Source organism: Cyclopterus lumpus, chromosome 13 (assembly GCF_009769545.1).
Source record: "Cyclopterus lumpus isolate fCycLum1 chromosome 13, fCycLum1.pri, whole genome shotgun sequence".
Classification (NCBI taxonomy): domain Eukaryota; kingdom Metazoa; phylum Chordata; class Actinopteri; order Perciformes; family Cyclopteridae; genus Cyclopterus; species Cyclopterus lumpus.
In genome coordinates this window covers 11,252,346-11,269,249 of record NC_046978.1, presented here as the reverse complement: position 1 = coordinate 11,269,249, position 16,904 = coordinate 11,252,346, and the positions used below count along the sequence as shown (strand labels likewise).

The following is a 16,904-nucleotide window of genomic DNA, read 5'->3' as shown; positions in this document are numbered from 1 at the left end:
TGGTCACATTTATTTTTGTTGTCTGTACAGCTAAAAAACATGTGAACTGGTTTTAGTTGTAGTTCATTTTTATTTTTCGAGGAGAAAGAGATAATTTGTTTGTACTTGCTGATCCAGCCATTTTATTGTGAAATCGGGCCAATTTATGAACTTCTGCACTCACTTCAAATCTCACCTTCTGAAATGAAAATAGCAATTTTTGGCTTGTTTTTAATCAAATATTTAACAGATAATTTGAGTTTCTCCTCCCTGACACTGGTGCAGTGAGTCACCCTAAAACAATTTCATTAGTGGCAGGTTTCAGTGTCTCCTGAATAAAATGTTGGTGAGAATGCTGAATATTCAACCTTTTTTATTATTATTTTTTTGTTTAGCTTCAATACAAAAATATAATTCAGTGGTTCTCAAAACCTACTTCCATCAGCTAGTTTGTAACGTCTATACCCGAGCTGTAGGATGGTAACGGTTGGATACACCAGACTTCAACAGGAGATTTATTGATTGGTGCTTCTAACTTTATAATATTCAAGATAGCTCTGTACTGAAAAACATATTTTTAAAGGATGACATTCTGTTTCACCATTACAGACCATTAGAGTAAACTGGGGAAAGTATAAATGACTGACTACAATAGTAGAAGGCTACAAAGAATCCAGTAATTGTGGGGTAAATAATTCACAAGAAGTCTCCGCCGGTTTATGACGTGTGCGCTGGCTTCGTCACTTGGTGTGGAACACCAGGGACCTCACCATGCCGGCCAGGACCTTGGGAAGCTGGGAGGCAATGACCTCTGACATCATCTCTGGAAACTCAACCCTCATGGCGTCTGCCTGGATGAAGGTGCTCAGACAGAACAGGTTGACCTTTTTCACAATCTGTCAAGAGGGAAGAAGGAAAAAAAAAAAAAGAGGTTGTTTTGGCACTCATTAAAGTAGCGGTTAGATTAAGACGTGAGTCAGTGCTGCTGTGCTCAGATCTGTGGGGGCAGGGGGGCGTACATCGTGCATGGCGTCCATCAGCTTGGTGAGGTGGTAGAATCTCTGTGAGCTCGCCACCAAGCCCTTCTCCCTCACGTGGATGGCCTTGGTCAGCTCCCGGATGTAGTTTTGTCTCATGTCTTCAAATGCTGCCTGACTTTTGAGTCCCTCCAGAGGCACTGAAAACAGAGGACACTTATAGGTCAAACGTTTTTTATTTTTTTATTAGGCACTTTTAAAATGTAAAAAACAAAAGCTCAACAAGAGGTCACATGCTGCTGCTAAAAACAATGTTTTTGTATCTGTCTTGATGGCAGCTGCTACATAAATCTCGTCGCGGTCCGGCTCGCCCTGTGAAACACTCCCTTTTCATTGTGCCGCTCTGCAGTGGACGATCATCAAAGCTGCGTCTCTGTTCGCAACAGTTGCGTGTGCGGTAAATCCAAACGAGAAGGTTGTGCACAAACGTGAGTCATCTTGAGGAAGGCTGCTGGCTTTTACCTGTGTTGAGTAAAATTATGGCTTTCATGCAGAGAAATTCCTCGCGGGTCACTTGGAGATTTGCAAACTCTTGGGGGATGAACTGTATTGCCAGGCAGAGGTCGTAAATCGGAGATCTCCTCATTTGCTCCCTGACAGAAAAGAAGAAGAAGAAGAAGAAAAAAACACAAAATGGTTAATGCTTCTGAAAAACCTCACGCCTCCTTTTCATTCCAAACCAAACCACTGCTTTGTGAAGAACAACCGTAACTCTTGTTCCTCAGGAATGAAAAGCCAACTCAAATTGCCCGTGTGGTGACGGTGACTTACTGACTGAGAATCAGATCAGGCGCAAAGTACAAATATTCACTGGTGACGTTCTGAAAGGAGCGCCAGCCAAGAGAGAACACCATCAGGTTCATCCACGAGTACTGGATGAGGGTCATCTGATCAGTGATGTGAAGATTACGAAACCCTGAGGAAGAAAAGAGAATGTATTGTTATTCGTTTAGAGTCTGTGTATGTATATTATGTCATAGCAGATACAACCTGTCATAACACCATTGCTTTACCAGTACTGTTTCCAGCTTTCAACAAAATCTCTAATGTTACCATTTCCTGTTCCAAACAAATGCTTTTTCCTCCCACTTGGAATCACCTCTCTCTTAACCAATGAGTATGGCCTTCTAACTATGGCCGGAGCTTAAGGCTGAGACCTTCGGCAAGTACTGCCGGTGGGTCGCCATGACGACAGCTGTGCTGACCCTGAGCTGCGGAGGGCCGTTACCTGGCAGGGACTTGGACCACTTGACAATCCACAGCAGCTGCTTCTCACACAGCCGGTTGAGGCTGTTGAGCAGAATGTGCGGCCCCTCGGACTGGCTGCTGTCATAGCCGGAGTACACGGTCTCCGGCTCGATGTTTTCCAGGATGTTGAGGATCTGTTGGGAGAGTTGCACCTCACGGATGCCCGGTACGCAAGACATGGAGGTCAAGGCCTGGTTGTCGCTGGACATGGCCAAGTGGGACTGGAACATCAGGGACGGGGGGAAACCCAAGGCTTTCAAGGCCCCGAAACGCTTCAGCTTCCTGCCTGTGACATGAGTGCAAGGCTCGGTTAAATCGGATGATAACAAATCACAGCTTCTTTTTTTCTTCTTCTTCATCTATGCCAGGGCAATGACCAATGTGCGAAAGGATCCTGTTTAAATACAACTTGATGCTAATTGCGAAAGAGCCGGTGTTGCATAACCAACCGGTTTAACTTCTGCATGTCGGCGTGCAAAAAGCAATCCGACCAAGTGGTTACCTCCGAGCATCATTCCCGCTTGGTAGCACTTTCGGAGGCGGCACGCCGGGCAATTCTTCCGCCGAATTTTGTCCACGATGCAGTCATTCCGCCCAGCGCAGAGGTAGCTGTGATGGCCTGTGGAGCCAAACAGAGGACAAGACAACGCACCCCATTTTAACGAGCGCTTGATTCTCAAATATGTATCGCGGATGGAGAGGCGCATAACGAGAGCGCTGGCAGAAGTGTTGAAGGGCTCTCGATTTATTAACGGGGCCACCGAGGCGGCGCTCTGAGGAGAGATCTGAAGAAGGAAATTAGATTAAAGTAAGGCTGTGAGAACACAGTGACACGGCCGTGGTGAGACATAGTGACTCTTCTCTATCGCGCACCGCGAGATAACGAGAAAAACAAGTCCGAGATGAAGAACACAGTGAACGCTGGTTAATGTGATACTGTTGCTAATGACCTTTATTAACTGCCATAGAAGGTCAGTCACATTTAATGTGGTAACTCCCCTTTACTGTGATACAGCCTTTACTGTAGACTTGTGATTGCTGACTTTAGAGATTAATATGAGTGTTGTTTTTTTTTTAAAATCTTGTATCCCTTTTTATCTTTTAGTTTATTTTATACTATTACAAATGCAATAACAGACCCAGATACGGGTATCAGAAGAAGTGCACTGTCCCAGTGTAGATTGGAGTCGGGCATTGAAAAAGACAAAGGGGCCGGGTTAATGAAACAGGAATGTTTGATCAGATGTCGCTGGCCAGATGTTAAAAGACATCTTGAAATAAAATGTATTCTGGGAAGAAAGCAGGTAAATTATCTGCTGCTAATGCGTTTATTCCCTTTCATAACAATCCCAATATGGTACATGTGTTGCTAAGACAATCGTGACTGAACGCAAGCACAACTAGAAAAGAACAGAAGACATTAAATGTGCGCTTAAAATGATTTCGTAGTTAAAACAACATTTCTCAAAATGATTTGGTGGATAGATTAAAACATTTATTTTAATGATTTGCTAGATGGAACATAACATCTCCAGAAACAGGCTTTCTTCACTCACCTTCAACTGCTCTCTTGAAAAAGACTTTGCAGCTCCCGCAGGTTAAGACTCCGTAGTGGCAACCAGATGCCTCATCGCCACAGATCACACACAGTCTCTGAGGTGGCATGCTGGGGAAACATAAACACACGCTGATGAAGTCTTCCATGAAGCTGAGTTCATACAAAACTGCAGATTCATTCTGACATATTTCGCAGAACATCTTGATCTCAAACCTTCATGTAAACTTATTGACATGTAGATGAACTGTACAAAGTAAATGTGCCTTTAATTAAGCTACAGTGGCATTAATAATTGGCTTGTTATGGGATCATTTAAAGCTTATAAAACTGATACCAGACCAAATTGGATAAGATCTTCTCACCCAGGCTTTGGTGTTTTCAACAGACAAATGGACGTTTCCGTAAAAGAGTTTAGATAAAGAGGAAAGAGATGAAAAGTTAGTTTATTTCCACAGAAGTGGACTGACTTGTGAACGGGTAATTATGGCAAATCTACACGTGATGAATTACTATCTGATCATCAGTGTATTAAGGCCTATGATCTGGCAAGTCTTTTATTAAGTGTCCCTCTCATATAGCAGCACACTCGGTGTTCATGGAACACTTCAGATGGAACATCACGTGCACATTCATGGAGTAGTTACCCGGGGAATGCGGAGTAAGGGGATGGGTTCCTGTGGGTCAGGGCCGGGGTCTGGAACCCATCGTAGCTGCCGTGCGCGAGCAGGTCCTCGGTCCCCCCTGCGGACTGGCACCAGTACTGGGGCTCGGCCGGAGACGTCTGCGTCTGCCAGCGGGGGGCTTCGCTCTTGTACGCCGTCAGATGCTGGCCCTTGTTCGTGTCGGCGTCAAAGCTGACGGCGGCCTTCCCGGACAAGCCGCACTTGGAGTCGGTCCTCACCTGGCTGAGCGCCGGGAGCTGCTCCGCCGGGTTCAGCTCGAGCAAGAAGTTCGGGGATCCCGCCGCAGCCGGCGCGAAGCCTGTCGACTCCCCGTCGCTCAGCTTCCTGTCGGTGTCGCAGCAGGTGTCGAGGGCCGGCATCTCCGACGACGGGTCGAAGTTGGGACACGGGGTGTCCATGATCACAGAGGCCTCCTGTTCGTCTTTGATGAACTTAAACGCTCCGTTGGCCGAGGAGAGGCTTAAACTCGCGCAGCCGGGCAAACTTTCGGACGTGGCCACGCTTCTCTGAACTTTAGCAAAATCCTCCCACGACACCGCGTCGCACTTGAGATATTCCCCGCCGCGGTCGTAGAACTGTTTGCCAGCGGGCGAAGACGCGTCGAGCACGGCGCAGTCTTTGAAAACGGCGCCGTCGCCGCTCGAATTCAAGCCGTGGAACAGCGCGCCGACGTTTCCAAAATGACGCGCGGCGGAGGACATGCACGTGAGAGGCTGCGACTCGTTGCATAGCTTAGCATTAATGAAGCCGGCTTCAAGCAAGTCACTTGCTCTCGTGCCGGTGGAGTCGGCGATGGAGGTGCTGATGGCGCTCATCCTTCCGTTTAGTTTATTTTCCATTTTCCGAACCGCGGAGTGCGCAACGGAGACTGGAGGACGCGCGCCCCGGAGGCTGCACGCGGTCGGATAAACGGTGGATGCTCACAGGCTGTCCGGTAATCCTCCTCCCGGTCGAGAGAGACGTTGTGACTAGACGTCTCTCGTTCTCATGTCCGGGACAGCGGAGACCAGTTAGTTTGAGCCTGCGTGTTTTAAGAGTGAACTCTTTCAGAAGATACCCTTGGCGTGTTTCAGTAAATGACAAGTTGTTCGGAGTGTTGCTGTCATGTTTCAACGCGCACTGGGTGCTCTTTTCCTCTTTTTACAGATCTCCAGTAGCCGTCCTCATTCAGACCGCACGACCAATCCTCCGAAGGATGCCAAGGGGAAGAATCAGTGCGGAGCCCCTCCACAGATGTATGGAGGGGCAGCAGACCGACGGTGTGACAGACAGCCAATGAGGAGAGGGGATCACTTCAATGCCTCCACCCTGTTCATGGATGGAGATACATGTGAGAAAGTATTAGAGACGAGTTGCCTCTTGAAAGATGACGCTAAGTTAATCATTATTTCAACACTCCTTAGTCATGCTATACCAGCCCTGCTGAGGGCCAAGACTCAAATATGTTGGCATTATTAGTATTTATATATTGTTTATTATTATTTGTATTATATATAATGTGTATATATATATATATATATATATATATATATATATACATATATATTCAATTCAGGTTTTTTTGTATAGCCCAATATCACAAATTACAAATTTGCCTCAGAATGCTTTACAATCTGTACACATACGACATCCCTAACCTTTGACCTCACATCAGATCAGGAAAAACTCCCCAAAAATAACCTTTCACAGGGAAAAAAGGGAAGAAACCTTCAGGAGAGCAACAGAGGAGGATCCCTCTCCCCAGATGGACAGAAGCAATATATGTCATGTGTACAGAATGAACAGAGTTAATATATATATTAATATATATTATTTATATATTTAAAAAATATCGATATATATTTATATATTATTTATTATTATGAGTAATATCTATTTCAGCCATGATAATAGGGTTTAACAAGAAGACAGATGGGAGAATCAGAGAACAAATATTTCCGTTGTGCTTTTGAAGTTTTATTTACTTCCTATCTAAGTGACAGCGAGCCGTTCAATTAGGCCCAAGTTAAGTTAATGGAGAGTAAGAATGTCAATGAAATTAGAAATGTAATTATTAAGAAGGATAATTCTTTGTTTCCATTTCAGATATTTTCCAATTTGCCAGTTGCATCTTTTTTAAGTTAATAATAATAATACATTTGATTTATATAGCGCTTTTCATAATACTCAAAGACACTTTACAAACGTTTTAAAAATATCATAAAAGATCAATACAATAAAAACAGAGCACACAATCACACATTAAAAGCAGTTCTGAACAGGTGGGTTTTGATTTGCGATTTGAATAAGGAAAGATCAGTGCAGTCTCGGATGAGTTTGGGGAGAGAGTTCCAGAGGGAGGGGGCAGATATGGAGAAGGCTCTGTCACCCCACGTCCGGTGCCTGGTCCTATGTGGGATGGACAGGAGATTGGCATCAGAGGAGCGGAGCCGACGGGATGGAGTGTGGTGGTGGAGCAGGTCGGTGAGGTAGGAGGGGGCCTGATGGAGTGTGGTGGTGGAGCAGGTCGGTGAGGTAGGAGTGGGCCTGATGGAGTGTGGTGGTGGAGCAGGTCGGTGAGGTAGGAGGGGGCCTGATTATGGAGGGATTTGTGAGTGAGGAGAAGGATTTTGTATTGGATCCGTTGTGGGACGGGGAGCCAGTGAAGGCTCTGGAGAACAGGGGTGATGTGATCACAGGAGTGGGGGAGCAGGGGAGCAGCAGAGTTCTGGATGTGTTGGAGTTTATTTAGGATTTTGGAGGATGTGCTTCTAAAGTTTTTAATTCAAGAGCTTTTTTTTCTGTTTAATTGACCAAATGCACATGAACAGCCTTTGATAAAGTAAAGACTATTTACCAATGCATCTTCTGTATCATGATACTCCACACTTCTCAAACACCGTTGGCCATCTAACCGCCTTAGTTTAATTTATATTTCCGTTATCTCGGTTGGATAACAATGTTGCTGATTCACGTCGCTATGATGCACACATAGGCCTTGGCCCTATTTCCGACCTACGTCAGTCGTCCGACAATATCGGAGGGGTTTCTCATGCTGTGGCCTGGCGTAATTCTTGGATAACTGTTTCACATTCAAATCTTTAGGATGTGTTCTTTAAATGCAATAACGGCCTACGTTTCAGACAAGCCTTATAATCTGCATGTGATGCCCGTGGCTCATGGTGACCACCACACTTAAATTCTTCTGCAACCCCCCATCAAATTCTGCATATTTGTGGGCCCACGATGTTCATCTTCTAGGCAGTAATTGTGTGGTTATTTTATCAGTGTAGATATTGAAATAACGGAAATTTCCTCCATATAAATGCTTCACAGCAGCTCTGTTGCAGGACATCAGTGGTTTTGGCTTTTACACTCCTGGCCCGAGCGTAGATGGAGGTATTTGACCCTGACAGGTCAGACTGTACTCAGACATTTGTCTTGCCTCACAGGAGAGAGAGAGGGGGAGAGGAAGAGAGAGAACCATCTGCTGCAATGGTTTTTAAAAACCCATAAAACCTCAGTAACGCCATGACTTGAGGATAATAAACACATTGTAATTATATTACGTTTCAGTGATTATAAACATTAAAAAAAAAAAACTGAAAGTTAATGTCGTGTTGGAACAATTCAAACCAGAGTCCTGTTGATTGGTTTTACGGTACCTCTCGAGTTTCACAGAAAGCTCTGAGGGCAGTAATTATCAACAAGCCTTCATTTGTTTCTGCGTTACGTCCGACTATGAGCCTGACGCATCCAAACATATGCTTCTTTTTTTATGTATATTTATTTAAATGGCTTCTCTACAAATCTCTAAAAAGATCGCCTCAAAAGCAAACCACACAAACAGCTGGTAACAGGCAGCATCAGCATATGTTAGCAGTCATTAGTGCATATTATGGAAACAAGATTTTTAAAAATCCATTAGTGCCACCATGTGACTAACTGTACAGATACAGGGACAAAGAGAATTTGAGTTCCCCTCAAAGGTAGCTCCACTTACTCTCAGGGATGGGACGGGGGGTCATGGATAGAATATCCATTTTCATCAGTTGCTTGTGTCCAAAAACATATCTGTGGCTAACGGCCCTTTGACTTCCACTGAATTCCTCGTTAATGAGAAGAGTACAGCGTGTCATGTAAATACATCTCAAATCTTTTTCTTTTTTAAGTTTTCAAGACAGTGTAGCGAGCTCATTCTTCTTCTCTCCTCTCTGGCGAGCTTGCATGACTTCTCCCAGTTGGCTAATGAGCTTTGCCAGCGTGTACATGTCGTGGTTCGCCCTTTCCAGCAGCTCATAGCGGAGACTGGAGATGTCCTGTTTGATCTCCTTCAGTTCACCTGTGAGACAGTAAGTAGGGCGGCGTCAAAAACACTAAGTGTAATTCGGTGATCCAGATAAGAAAAGCACTTTATGCACAACATGTGTTGAACTCACCTTCATTAATTTCATCATTGTCTTTATCTCTCTGGGCTTTTACGATATATCTTTTGATGAGGCGGTTTATTATATTCTGTGATTAGGAACAGAGGATTTCAGTCTTAACTCGATGAGGTAATGGTTCCTAAAATGTAGAGTTGGTTAAGGGGAAACGACAGCTGCCAAGTTTTTTTAATGAGCATGTTTGATTATTACATTTTATTGTTGCTTATCCGGAAATACAGCAACACTTTTTTTAATACCTCAATGTGTCCTCAAGATATAAGATACTAAAATAACTTACTAACATTGCATTATCTTTTTTTACTGTTTCTAAGACTCAACAGCGCAATTATTAACAGGCTCCTCATCATTAGGGAAAAATGGCTTTACTTGGTGACGGGTTGGACAAAGTGATGCTTCCACACTCAGATCTTCCTGTTGCCTCAGCTAAGATTAGAAACAACAACAACAACAACAACAACAAAGAGAAGAAGCACCTTTAAATCATGCTTTCAAGGAACACTCTCACATCTGCAACGTTTAAATGTAACACAAGAGGGCCCTGTAGACCTGTATCAAAGAACATAGATAATCTTAAACAGACTAATTACAAAAGGCGTAGATGGAGGTATTTGCCTCTAGAGCCTTGCATCTGTATCCACCAAAAGGATGTTTGTCATTTCATTGCTTGAATTATCATCCGTGTCAGCAGCGGCTGCCTCACCTTGTTGAGCTCCATCTCATTGTTTGAATTTTCTCGGCTTCTGCCTTCAGGTACATCCCAGAGAAACTCCCTGAGCCCCAGCAAGAGGGAGATGACAGACGTGGGGCTGGGGACCAGGTTGAAGGGGACGGGCAGTGTGCCACCAGGCTCAAAGTATGAGAACCAAAGCTTTGCTCTGGCAAACTTCCACTCAACATCAGAGTCGTCCTGCACCCAGAGAGAGGAGACGGTAAGGATGGGGGAGGAGCCAGGGGAAACATTTGTCGAGCGACCGGAAGTTGACAGATTGCATTTCTATTGCGCAACATCCATCTTCTAATCTACACTTAACCATTAAGTCTGCAATACTATTGTGTCTATAACATCTGTTGACATTTAAATTCTAATTATTATTATTATGGTCCTACAACAAAACAGTCACAAAAATGCACACTTATTTATGGATGTTGAGACGTACCTCTATTTCCTGGAAGGAGCTGTTGAACATGGCAATGAGCATGTTGAGCAAGACGATCACCATGATGATGTTGTACACTCCATACAGAACATAGCCAATATTCTCAATGAACTTATGGTCGATGTTAATGACCACTGATTTCACTTCCGACAAGCCGAAGATGGCCCAAAACAACGTTTTAAAACTCTCTTCGAGCCTGGAGGAATAGAGAAAGGGGAATTAAATACGTGTAGTGCAACCGATTACATCATATTCATTAGTCGCAGATTGTATCCAAAGGCACAATTTCAAAGCTTTTTCAGGCAACAGTCTGTAGTCGACACTCACGTTGTGAAGGCATCGTTGTGCTTGGCTCCGAGGTAGTACGAGTACAGATTGAACATTCCCACCATGAAAGCCACGAAAACCGTTATGAAAATCACCATGAACTTAAAGATGTCTTTCACTGTTCTGCCCAGAGAGATCTGCAATGGCCCGAAGCTCTCATTGGCGGGCAGGATGTATGCAATGCGGGAGAAACTGAGCACCACTGCGACTGCGTAGAGGCCCTCAGAAATAAGCTGCGGGTCAGAGGGCATCCAGTTGATTCGGGCTGAAAACAGACAGATGCTGAATGTGACGGTTTTCATGCTGTAAACTTTCACTCCATTTAGATCACCGCCTGCCTTAAGAACTCATCCAGAGAATATCACTTAGCCTGCGTATTTTGATGGCGAATTAGCCAGAAAATCAAGTAGCCGGAAAAGGTTGTGATGATACCATGCACATTTTGGCAGAGAAAGTATTAGTATTATTATTTTGTTGGTTCTTTGCCTAAAATTATGGGGGAGAAATAAAAACTTAAAAAGTGTAACACTTATGCAATCTAAAATTTAAGTCTGAACCAAGAGATCTTATTTAATACAAATGTAAGGTTATACAATATGTATACAAAAAACATCTACTGAAACACTACAACCTATAATACAAATGTATTCTTTAGTCGACACTTACCCAGCTGGAAGTACTGTATCTCAGAGGGCAAGGTTATGCTGGACAGGTCAGTGTGGTGCTTGTCAACATAACACTGGGCAGAATATGCATGCCAGAAAGCCATTAATCTGGCAACGAAAGAGGTCATGAAAATGGCCAAAATACTAAAGTCAAGAAGGTTCCAGGGTTCTGAGATGTATTCCCGGATGTCCTGCGACCAAATATCTTTACATTCTTCCCAGATCTTCCCTGTAGGAATAAACAAAACAAAAAGATCACACATTTGGTGGACAGTCACACCGCTTCCCTCTCAAATGAAATAATGGCTGATGTGATTTGGCCTTATAGAAACATCATAACATGAATTGGTAGTCAAATCACATATAATTTACTGTCGCTGTCACTGGCAAAGCGAGCGTGATGAATGGCTCCAAAGCCTCGCCGGCAGAGATAAGTGAAAGTGTCACCTTGCCATTTTTTCCCGTTTTTGGAAAGTCATCACCGGTCTGATTCATTGTGTCAAACGCGGTGGGAATACATAATTATCAATGAGGGGCAATTTCCGTGCATGAAAGATGTTTGGAGATTTATAACACATCAATGACGTGTCACATCCTTGACCCTGAGCGCACAGCCGAGTGGTGTAATTGTAAAAGTGTGGGTGTGTCAGGAAGAATGGAGAGGAATAAGTTAACATAACAAGAGATATACCAACGTCATAGAAAAGGGTTGGACAGCTAATCATTGTGAATGAATGGGGATAAGATATATGGTGTTTGTGTGTGTGGGGGGGGAAGGGTTTTTTACACTCATGACCTATGACCCAGGATATGATGAGAATCTCCATCCAGGTGAAGCGGGTGGTCTTCATACGAAACAGTTGCGAGGGGTGATCGTGGATGGTCATGTTGGGCAGCAGCGACGTTCCCCCGAAACGATCCGCCGCGTTCAGGACCAGCAGGCAAAGGAACATTATGAAGGAGGCTGCATGGGCCACAAACTTCAGGAAAGGTCCACACATGAGCTTCCCTAACTGACGGAGAAGTCAGAGAGCGACAAACAGGACAAACGTCATTTTAAGCTGCACTGAATTAATTTCCCATTGTATGGGTACAGCCTCTGACAAGCATAACAGCTTTGCACACGGTAAGAGATTAATCAAAACTTCAGACTAAAACATGAAACTCTTTAAAGCAAATCAGAAAACGAAACATGGCTCTGAGAGAGCTTTCAGGTGTCACGTTCGCGGCTAATGAAGTCTGTTAAAGCGTCATTATTCTTGCAGCTCCACAACAAGCTGACAGACCCGTAAAAGAGCCGTGACATATTATTCCCCTATAACGTTTTTCGTGGCTAATGTGCGAGCAACACTGGCCTATTCAAACGCCAAGCAGACATGGAGCAACATTAAAGCCGCGTCAACGTCCAGTGTTCACTCTAATTTCAGCTCAGTTGAAGAAGGGATGAAAAATGTTCCCGAAAACACAAATCAAGACCGTGAATAAAAGAATGCAGAACCAAACTATTAAATGAAAGATCTGGCCCCTTGTATGTGGATGTGCTGCTGTGAAGCATTTAGGGAGCAACTCGGGGTTCAGTGTCTCGCTCGGCGACACTTTGAAATGTGAAAAAAGAGGAGCCGGGGATCAAACCACCAACCCTGTGGTTAAAGGCCGAGTCAAACAAACACAGGACTTTCACCCAGTAGGCGTCCCAAAGTAAATGTGACTTGTTTTCCGTACTTCTGTTCCGTCGTTAAAGTTTTAGTTTTTTAAGGCTAACCACAATGTTTTTCATCAACCTAACTAAGTGGTTTTGTTGCCAGCGTAACACAGAAAGCTATAGTTTGGATTAGACACCCACATTAAAGGCGCAGGATTTTCCCCTTTAAGTGGGGACGGCTCACCTTACTCGATGGTGCTATCCAGTATATGAAGGACAGAACCGGCAACCCAGCAGCCACACCGAGGACGAGAAGGTTTTTAACTGCTGTGGTTTGCTGACGTAGTCCCGATAAGTTTTCGTACCAGATGGAGAGGAGTTGCTGTTGGCAGTTTGGATGTGCCACGAACTTCCCCGTTAGCAGTTGTGTGTGTGTGTGTGTGTGTGTGTGTGTGTGTGTGTGTGTGTGTGTGTGTGTGCGTGTGTGTGTGTGTGTGTGAGAGTGTGAGAGTGAGTGAGTGAGTGAGTGAGTGAGTGTGAGAGAGAGAGGGAGATCAAGGGAGAAGGATTATTTTAAGGAAAACAAAACTACAAAAATAGATTAAATATGAAAACAAGTATTTCAATTCAAGTGCTTTTCTCACATGCTTACCTTTTTAACTTCATATTTTATTGCAAGTTTTAACCTGATAAGGTTCTGTCTGCCCAAGGTCTCCGAGCTTTGACATGATTCACTGTCCCCGTTTAAGATGGCCTTCACTTCCTCTGTGTTTCGACACAAGTCCAGGACTCCCACCACAAAGTCTTTGCACTGCATGGATAGTTTCTTGTAATCATTCTACAACAGACAAAGGCAACATATCTAGCTCCTTATTTATATACTTTAATGAATCACCAATATCACCGGAAACAAAACTCAAATCCTGTCATCACTGCAGCCAGCAACCTTTGAATCAACATGACATGCAGCCACTGTAATTTGAGTATTCAATAAGGTACATTTAACTTAGTACCTTGAACTCCTTCTCAATGTTGGCCAGTACTGCAAGCTCGTTGCTCAGCTCCAGAGCCGCCATCACCGGGTCTTCGTTGGAGAGAGACAGATATGCCGGACTAGCCAGACATTTATACGCGTTGATGCGCGATTGTGAGTGGCTGAAAGAGTCATGCCTCTGCTGCTCGCTGCAGGTCCTGCACTGGCAGAAGTAGTCATGGGGCCGCTCCACGCGGGCCCCCTTCATCAGAAGTATGTGCACGATTTCATACTCATGGCACTGGGAGGCCAGGATGATTGGAGTGATGTCTTGAGAGAAACGCGTGCCATCCTCGTCGTAGGCAAAGAAGTCATCGTGTGTGTCCACCTGGCTGGGTCTGTTGGTCAGCCTCTCTCCGTTTGCAAAGGCTTGATGGCTCAGTATGGCGTCCACTATACGGATGTAGCCTTTGCTGATGGCTAACAGCAAGGCATCTCCTATTCTGGAGAGGTCCTTCTTCCTCAGTAAGAGCTTAGTCACCTCTAAATGCTCATTGGCAACCGCCAGCTGCAGCGCATTCTGGCCCATGTAGTTCATGCAGTTGACGTTGAGCTCCGGCAGCTCCTCTAGCATCCGCCTCACTTCGGAAGCGTTGCCGTATTCTGCAGCATCTAAGAAAAGCTCCTCCGTTGTGGAAAGGCAGGAGGAGGACTGAGCGTGATACAGGTAACCGGCTCCCCGGAAGACTTGGCGCCGGAGTTTGGCCCCAACTTGCTGCTGCATCATGGCTCTCCCTTCATTCCTCCACCTAAACACAGGTGAACATATTGCTGCAGACCTTGTCTGTGTAAATGTATTTGTGTATGCTGAAATACGCAAAATCTCATACTCTGAATATACCCGGATACATCCGCTCTCTGAAACGCTCCGTTTCAACGCCTGTCTCTTTAAGCCCCCCCTCCCAAAAGCCCAGTCTGCTCTGAAAATATGGCGCACATTGGTACAAAGCTTATTGAAATAAATGAAGGCTGCAGGGACTAGGTCTGGACTGACGAACTAGGACAAATGCGCAGTGTGATTGGAGCTGCGTTGTTGGAGGGTTACTGAAGGTCGCGCTATAAAAAAAAGGATGGCGACCCCTCAGGTGCTCTTTGGTTACGCTCGGCCTGACAGAACATAGACGTGACCTTTTGGGATTTGATTTTACTGTGCATGTGTTGTACCCCAATCATATGACACGTGAAGTCTCCTTTGTAAAGGTAGTACTCCAGCCGTGGGTGGAGATACTCAGGTGGAGGCCGTATGTTGGAATGAGCCTGCATGTGACATAGGAAGTTGTCAAATCGCATGTTTTCTGCAGCCCATAAAAAGAATGACTGGGTTGTCTTATTTCACTTTGTGAGTCGGTTGGCACTTCCCAGTTCTATGTGCACAAGCACTGAACAAGTGATGTTTTAATGATGTGTTCCCTTTAATAAGTCTACTGGTTTAGGTAAAGTAACATCAGCTCAATCTATTATTCCAAAAAAGAAGTCCTTGGGAAGGAGACAGCGATGACCTAAGTAGTGAATGGGCCACAGTGTGCGATGACAGCTGGTCTCAGCTGAATTATAACTCGCACTACATGTGTGACACCACCCACGGAGTCAGCATCTGCTCTCCTTCATTTCATGGCCTGGAACGGTCGAGCCTCTGCATGATAGTTGACCAGATACATTTTATATTTTAATATGAATTGTTACTATCATGCAAAACACAATGTCATCAAGCGTTCAGTGGAAAACTGTATTTACTGATACAACTAATACAACAGTGACCATCTCTAATAGCAATATGTACTGTATATATGTTTTGCGTCATTACCTAACAAGTCAATCTACTTTCTGTTCAGTAAATACAGTTGAATAACATGGTTATCTCTGGAGCTAATTTAGCACAGATGATGATAGATGATGACAACGTCCCTTCATTCAATCTTAATTAGTGTTAATAAGATTTTACACAACTGGGTGATCTGATGAGCGCATGCAGTAGGCTATATAGAGAAAGTTCTAATACAGACTAGTGATTCATCTTTGGCATCTAATATATCAGCTGAGACCAGATGCAATGAAAACGGTGTAATGCTGTTCAGCCAGAGGGAAGGTGTGAAAATCACAAATAAAATGGATCAATAGCGTAGTTTGTTGTTGTTGTTTGCCTTTTAAAATGACATATGCTGCTCCATGTGGATTTACTTACCTGGATTTCTGAGAATGCCTTGTTGTTTCTGTTCTGCTGCAACAAACCACAACAACCAATGCTGTGACACGATAAGAGTACACAACTGGCAGTAACAATACTACTTTGATGATTTAAAATATATATATACCTGCAATTATTTTCAAAATTGAGCTGTGGGCATTTGTATATTAACACTAAATATTTATTGCAACTGAAAAAGAAGAAGAAGAAGATGTGTCCTGTCACGGCTGCTCCCTCGCGCAGAGAAGAACACACCAGTGTGTTTAAAATACACTATCACATTTGAAAAATGGGACACTGCAGCATGAGATCACTGAGGACTGTCATACTTTCTATAGGAATATCATGCGGGCTTCACCGCAAAAGCCTCACCACACACCGACACATCTCACTCACACGTTGAAAAGGAGCCACGGATGTCATGATCTATGAATCGTCTTATATGTGTCAAATCTAAATGAAGAAACTCTTGATAGGATCGCTCACCTCACAGGAGCCGGATGCGCCAAATAACTTGACTTTCACTTCACCGGGTCGTAGAAATCCGGAACCACGTACGTGTCAGCGCGTTCAGCTGCAGCCCGGTTACACCCGACTCATCTCAGCCCGGGGACCACCTGTCTGACCGACGGCGCCCCTCGTCCCGTCCCACCTTGATGCTGACGGTGCTGCCCGGTGGGCGGGTTCCGAGCAGCTTCACCGCTGTGTTGTAACCTAGAATATTAGCAGGTGTCGAGCTGTAGATCCCCGTTTTGGAGATTATATAACTTGGTTATATCTCAGTTTAATTTCCGTAATTTACCACTAATGTATCCAGTTAGCCCCCCCCCCCCCCCCCCCCACGCACAACAAAAGATATTAAAGCACTTTGTCAAACTAATACAGTATTTAATACTCAGACCTTTCCGAGGAAGAGGATTAAGAGATGGTTTAATTACATACTGTACATAATGTGTGCACGCT

General features: G+C 44.4%; 2 protein-coding genes across 4 annotated transcripts; both read right to left on the bottom strand.

The window, feature by feature from the left end:
* Nucleotides 1–562: 562 nt before the first annotated feature.
* pgr (progesterone receptor) lies at nucleotides 563–5,344 on the bottom strand. Of its 3 annotated transcripts, none has more exons than XM_034548166.1 (9): nucleotides 4,787–5,344; nucleotides 4,467–4,654; nucleotides 3,821–3,930; nucleotides 2,767–2,883; nucleotides 2,245–2,550; nucleotides 1,788–1,932; nucleotides 1,479–1,609; nucleotides 999–1,156; nucleotides 563–875 (listed from the first exon to the last, which is right to left on the bottom strand). In XM_034548166.1, exons 1-9 carry the CDS (start codon nucleotides 5,342–5,344, stop codon nucleotides 720–722), a joined length of 1,869 nt encoding a protein of 622 aa, XP_034404057.1. In that variant the 3' UTR covers nucleotides 563–719. The 3 variants fall into 3 exon arrangements, with proteins under 3 accessions (XP_034404057.1, XP_034404058.1, XP_034404056.1); XM_034548167.1 differs by having other exon boundaries at nucleotides 4,467–4,883; nucleotides 5,253–5,344; XM_034548165.1 differs by having other exon boundaries at nucleotides 4,467–5,344.
* Nucleotides 5,345–8,238: 2,894 nt separating this feature from the next.
* Nucleotides 8,239–16,485, bottom strand: trpc6b (transient receptor potential cation channel, subfamily C, member 6b). Its single transcript, XM_034548347.1, has 11 exons — nucleotides 16,428–16,485; nucleotides 13,737–14,505; nucleotides 13,376–13,561; nucleotides 11,878–12,094; nucleotides 11,083–11,310; nucleotides 10,417–10,681; nucleotides 10,090–10,285; nucleotides 9,597–9,839; nucleotides 9,299–9,355; nucleotides 8,924–8,999; nucleotides 8,239–8,826 (listed from the first exon to the last, which is right to left on the bottom strand). Exons 2-11 carry the CDS (start codon nucleotides 14,481–14,483, stop codon nucleotides 8,660–8,662), a joined length of 2,382 nt encoding a protein of 793 aa, XP_034404238.1. The 5' UTR covers nucleotides 14,484–14,505; nucleotides 16,428–16,485; the 3' UTR covers nucleotides 8,239–8,659.
* Nucleotides 16,486–16,904: the final 419 nt, after the last annotated feature.

Excerpts from the sequence above, each read along its gene's own strand:
- pgr (XM_034548165.1), bottom strand. The coding sequence starts at position 5,344 with ATGGAAAATAAACTAAACGGAAGGATGAGCGCCATCAGCACCTCCATC. Across the intron at positions 2,551-2,766 it reads AGCGGGAATGATGCTCGGAG|GCAGGAAGCTGAAGCGTTTC; the intron begins GTAACCACTTGG and ends CTCATGTCACAG. Across the intron at positions 1,157-1,478 it reads CATAATTTTACTCAACACAG|TGCCTCTGGAGGGACTCAAA; the intron begins GTAAAAGCCAGC and ends CTCTGTTTTCAG.
- trpc6b (XM_034548347.1), bottom strand. The coding sequence starts at position 14,483 with ATGATGCAGCAGCAAGTTGGGGCCAAACTCCGGCGCCAAGTCTTCCGG. Across the intron at positions 10,682-11,082 it reads GATACAGTACTTCCAGCTGG|CCCGAATCAACTGGATGCCC; the intron begins GTAAGTGTCGAC and ends GTCTGTTTTCAG. Across the intron at positions 8,827-8,923 it reads CAATGATGAAATTAATGAAG|GTGAACTGAAGGAGATCAAA; the intron begins GTGAGTTCAACA and ends ACTGTCTCACAG.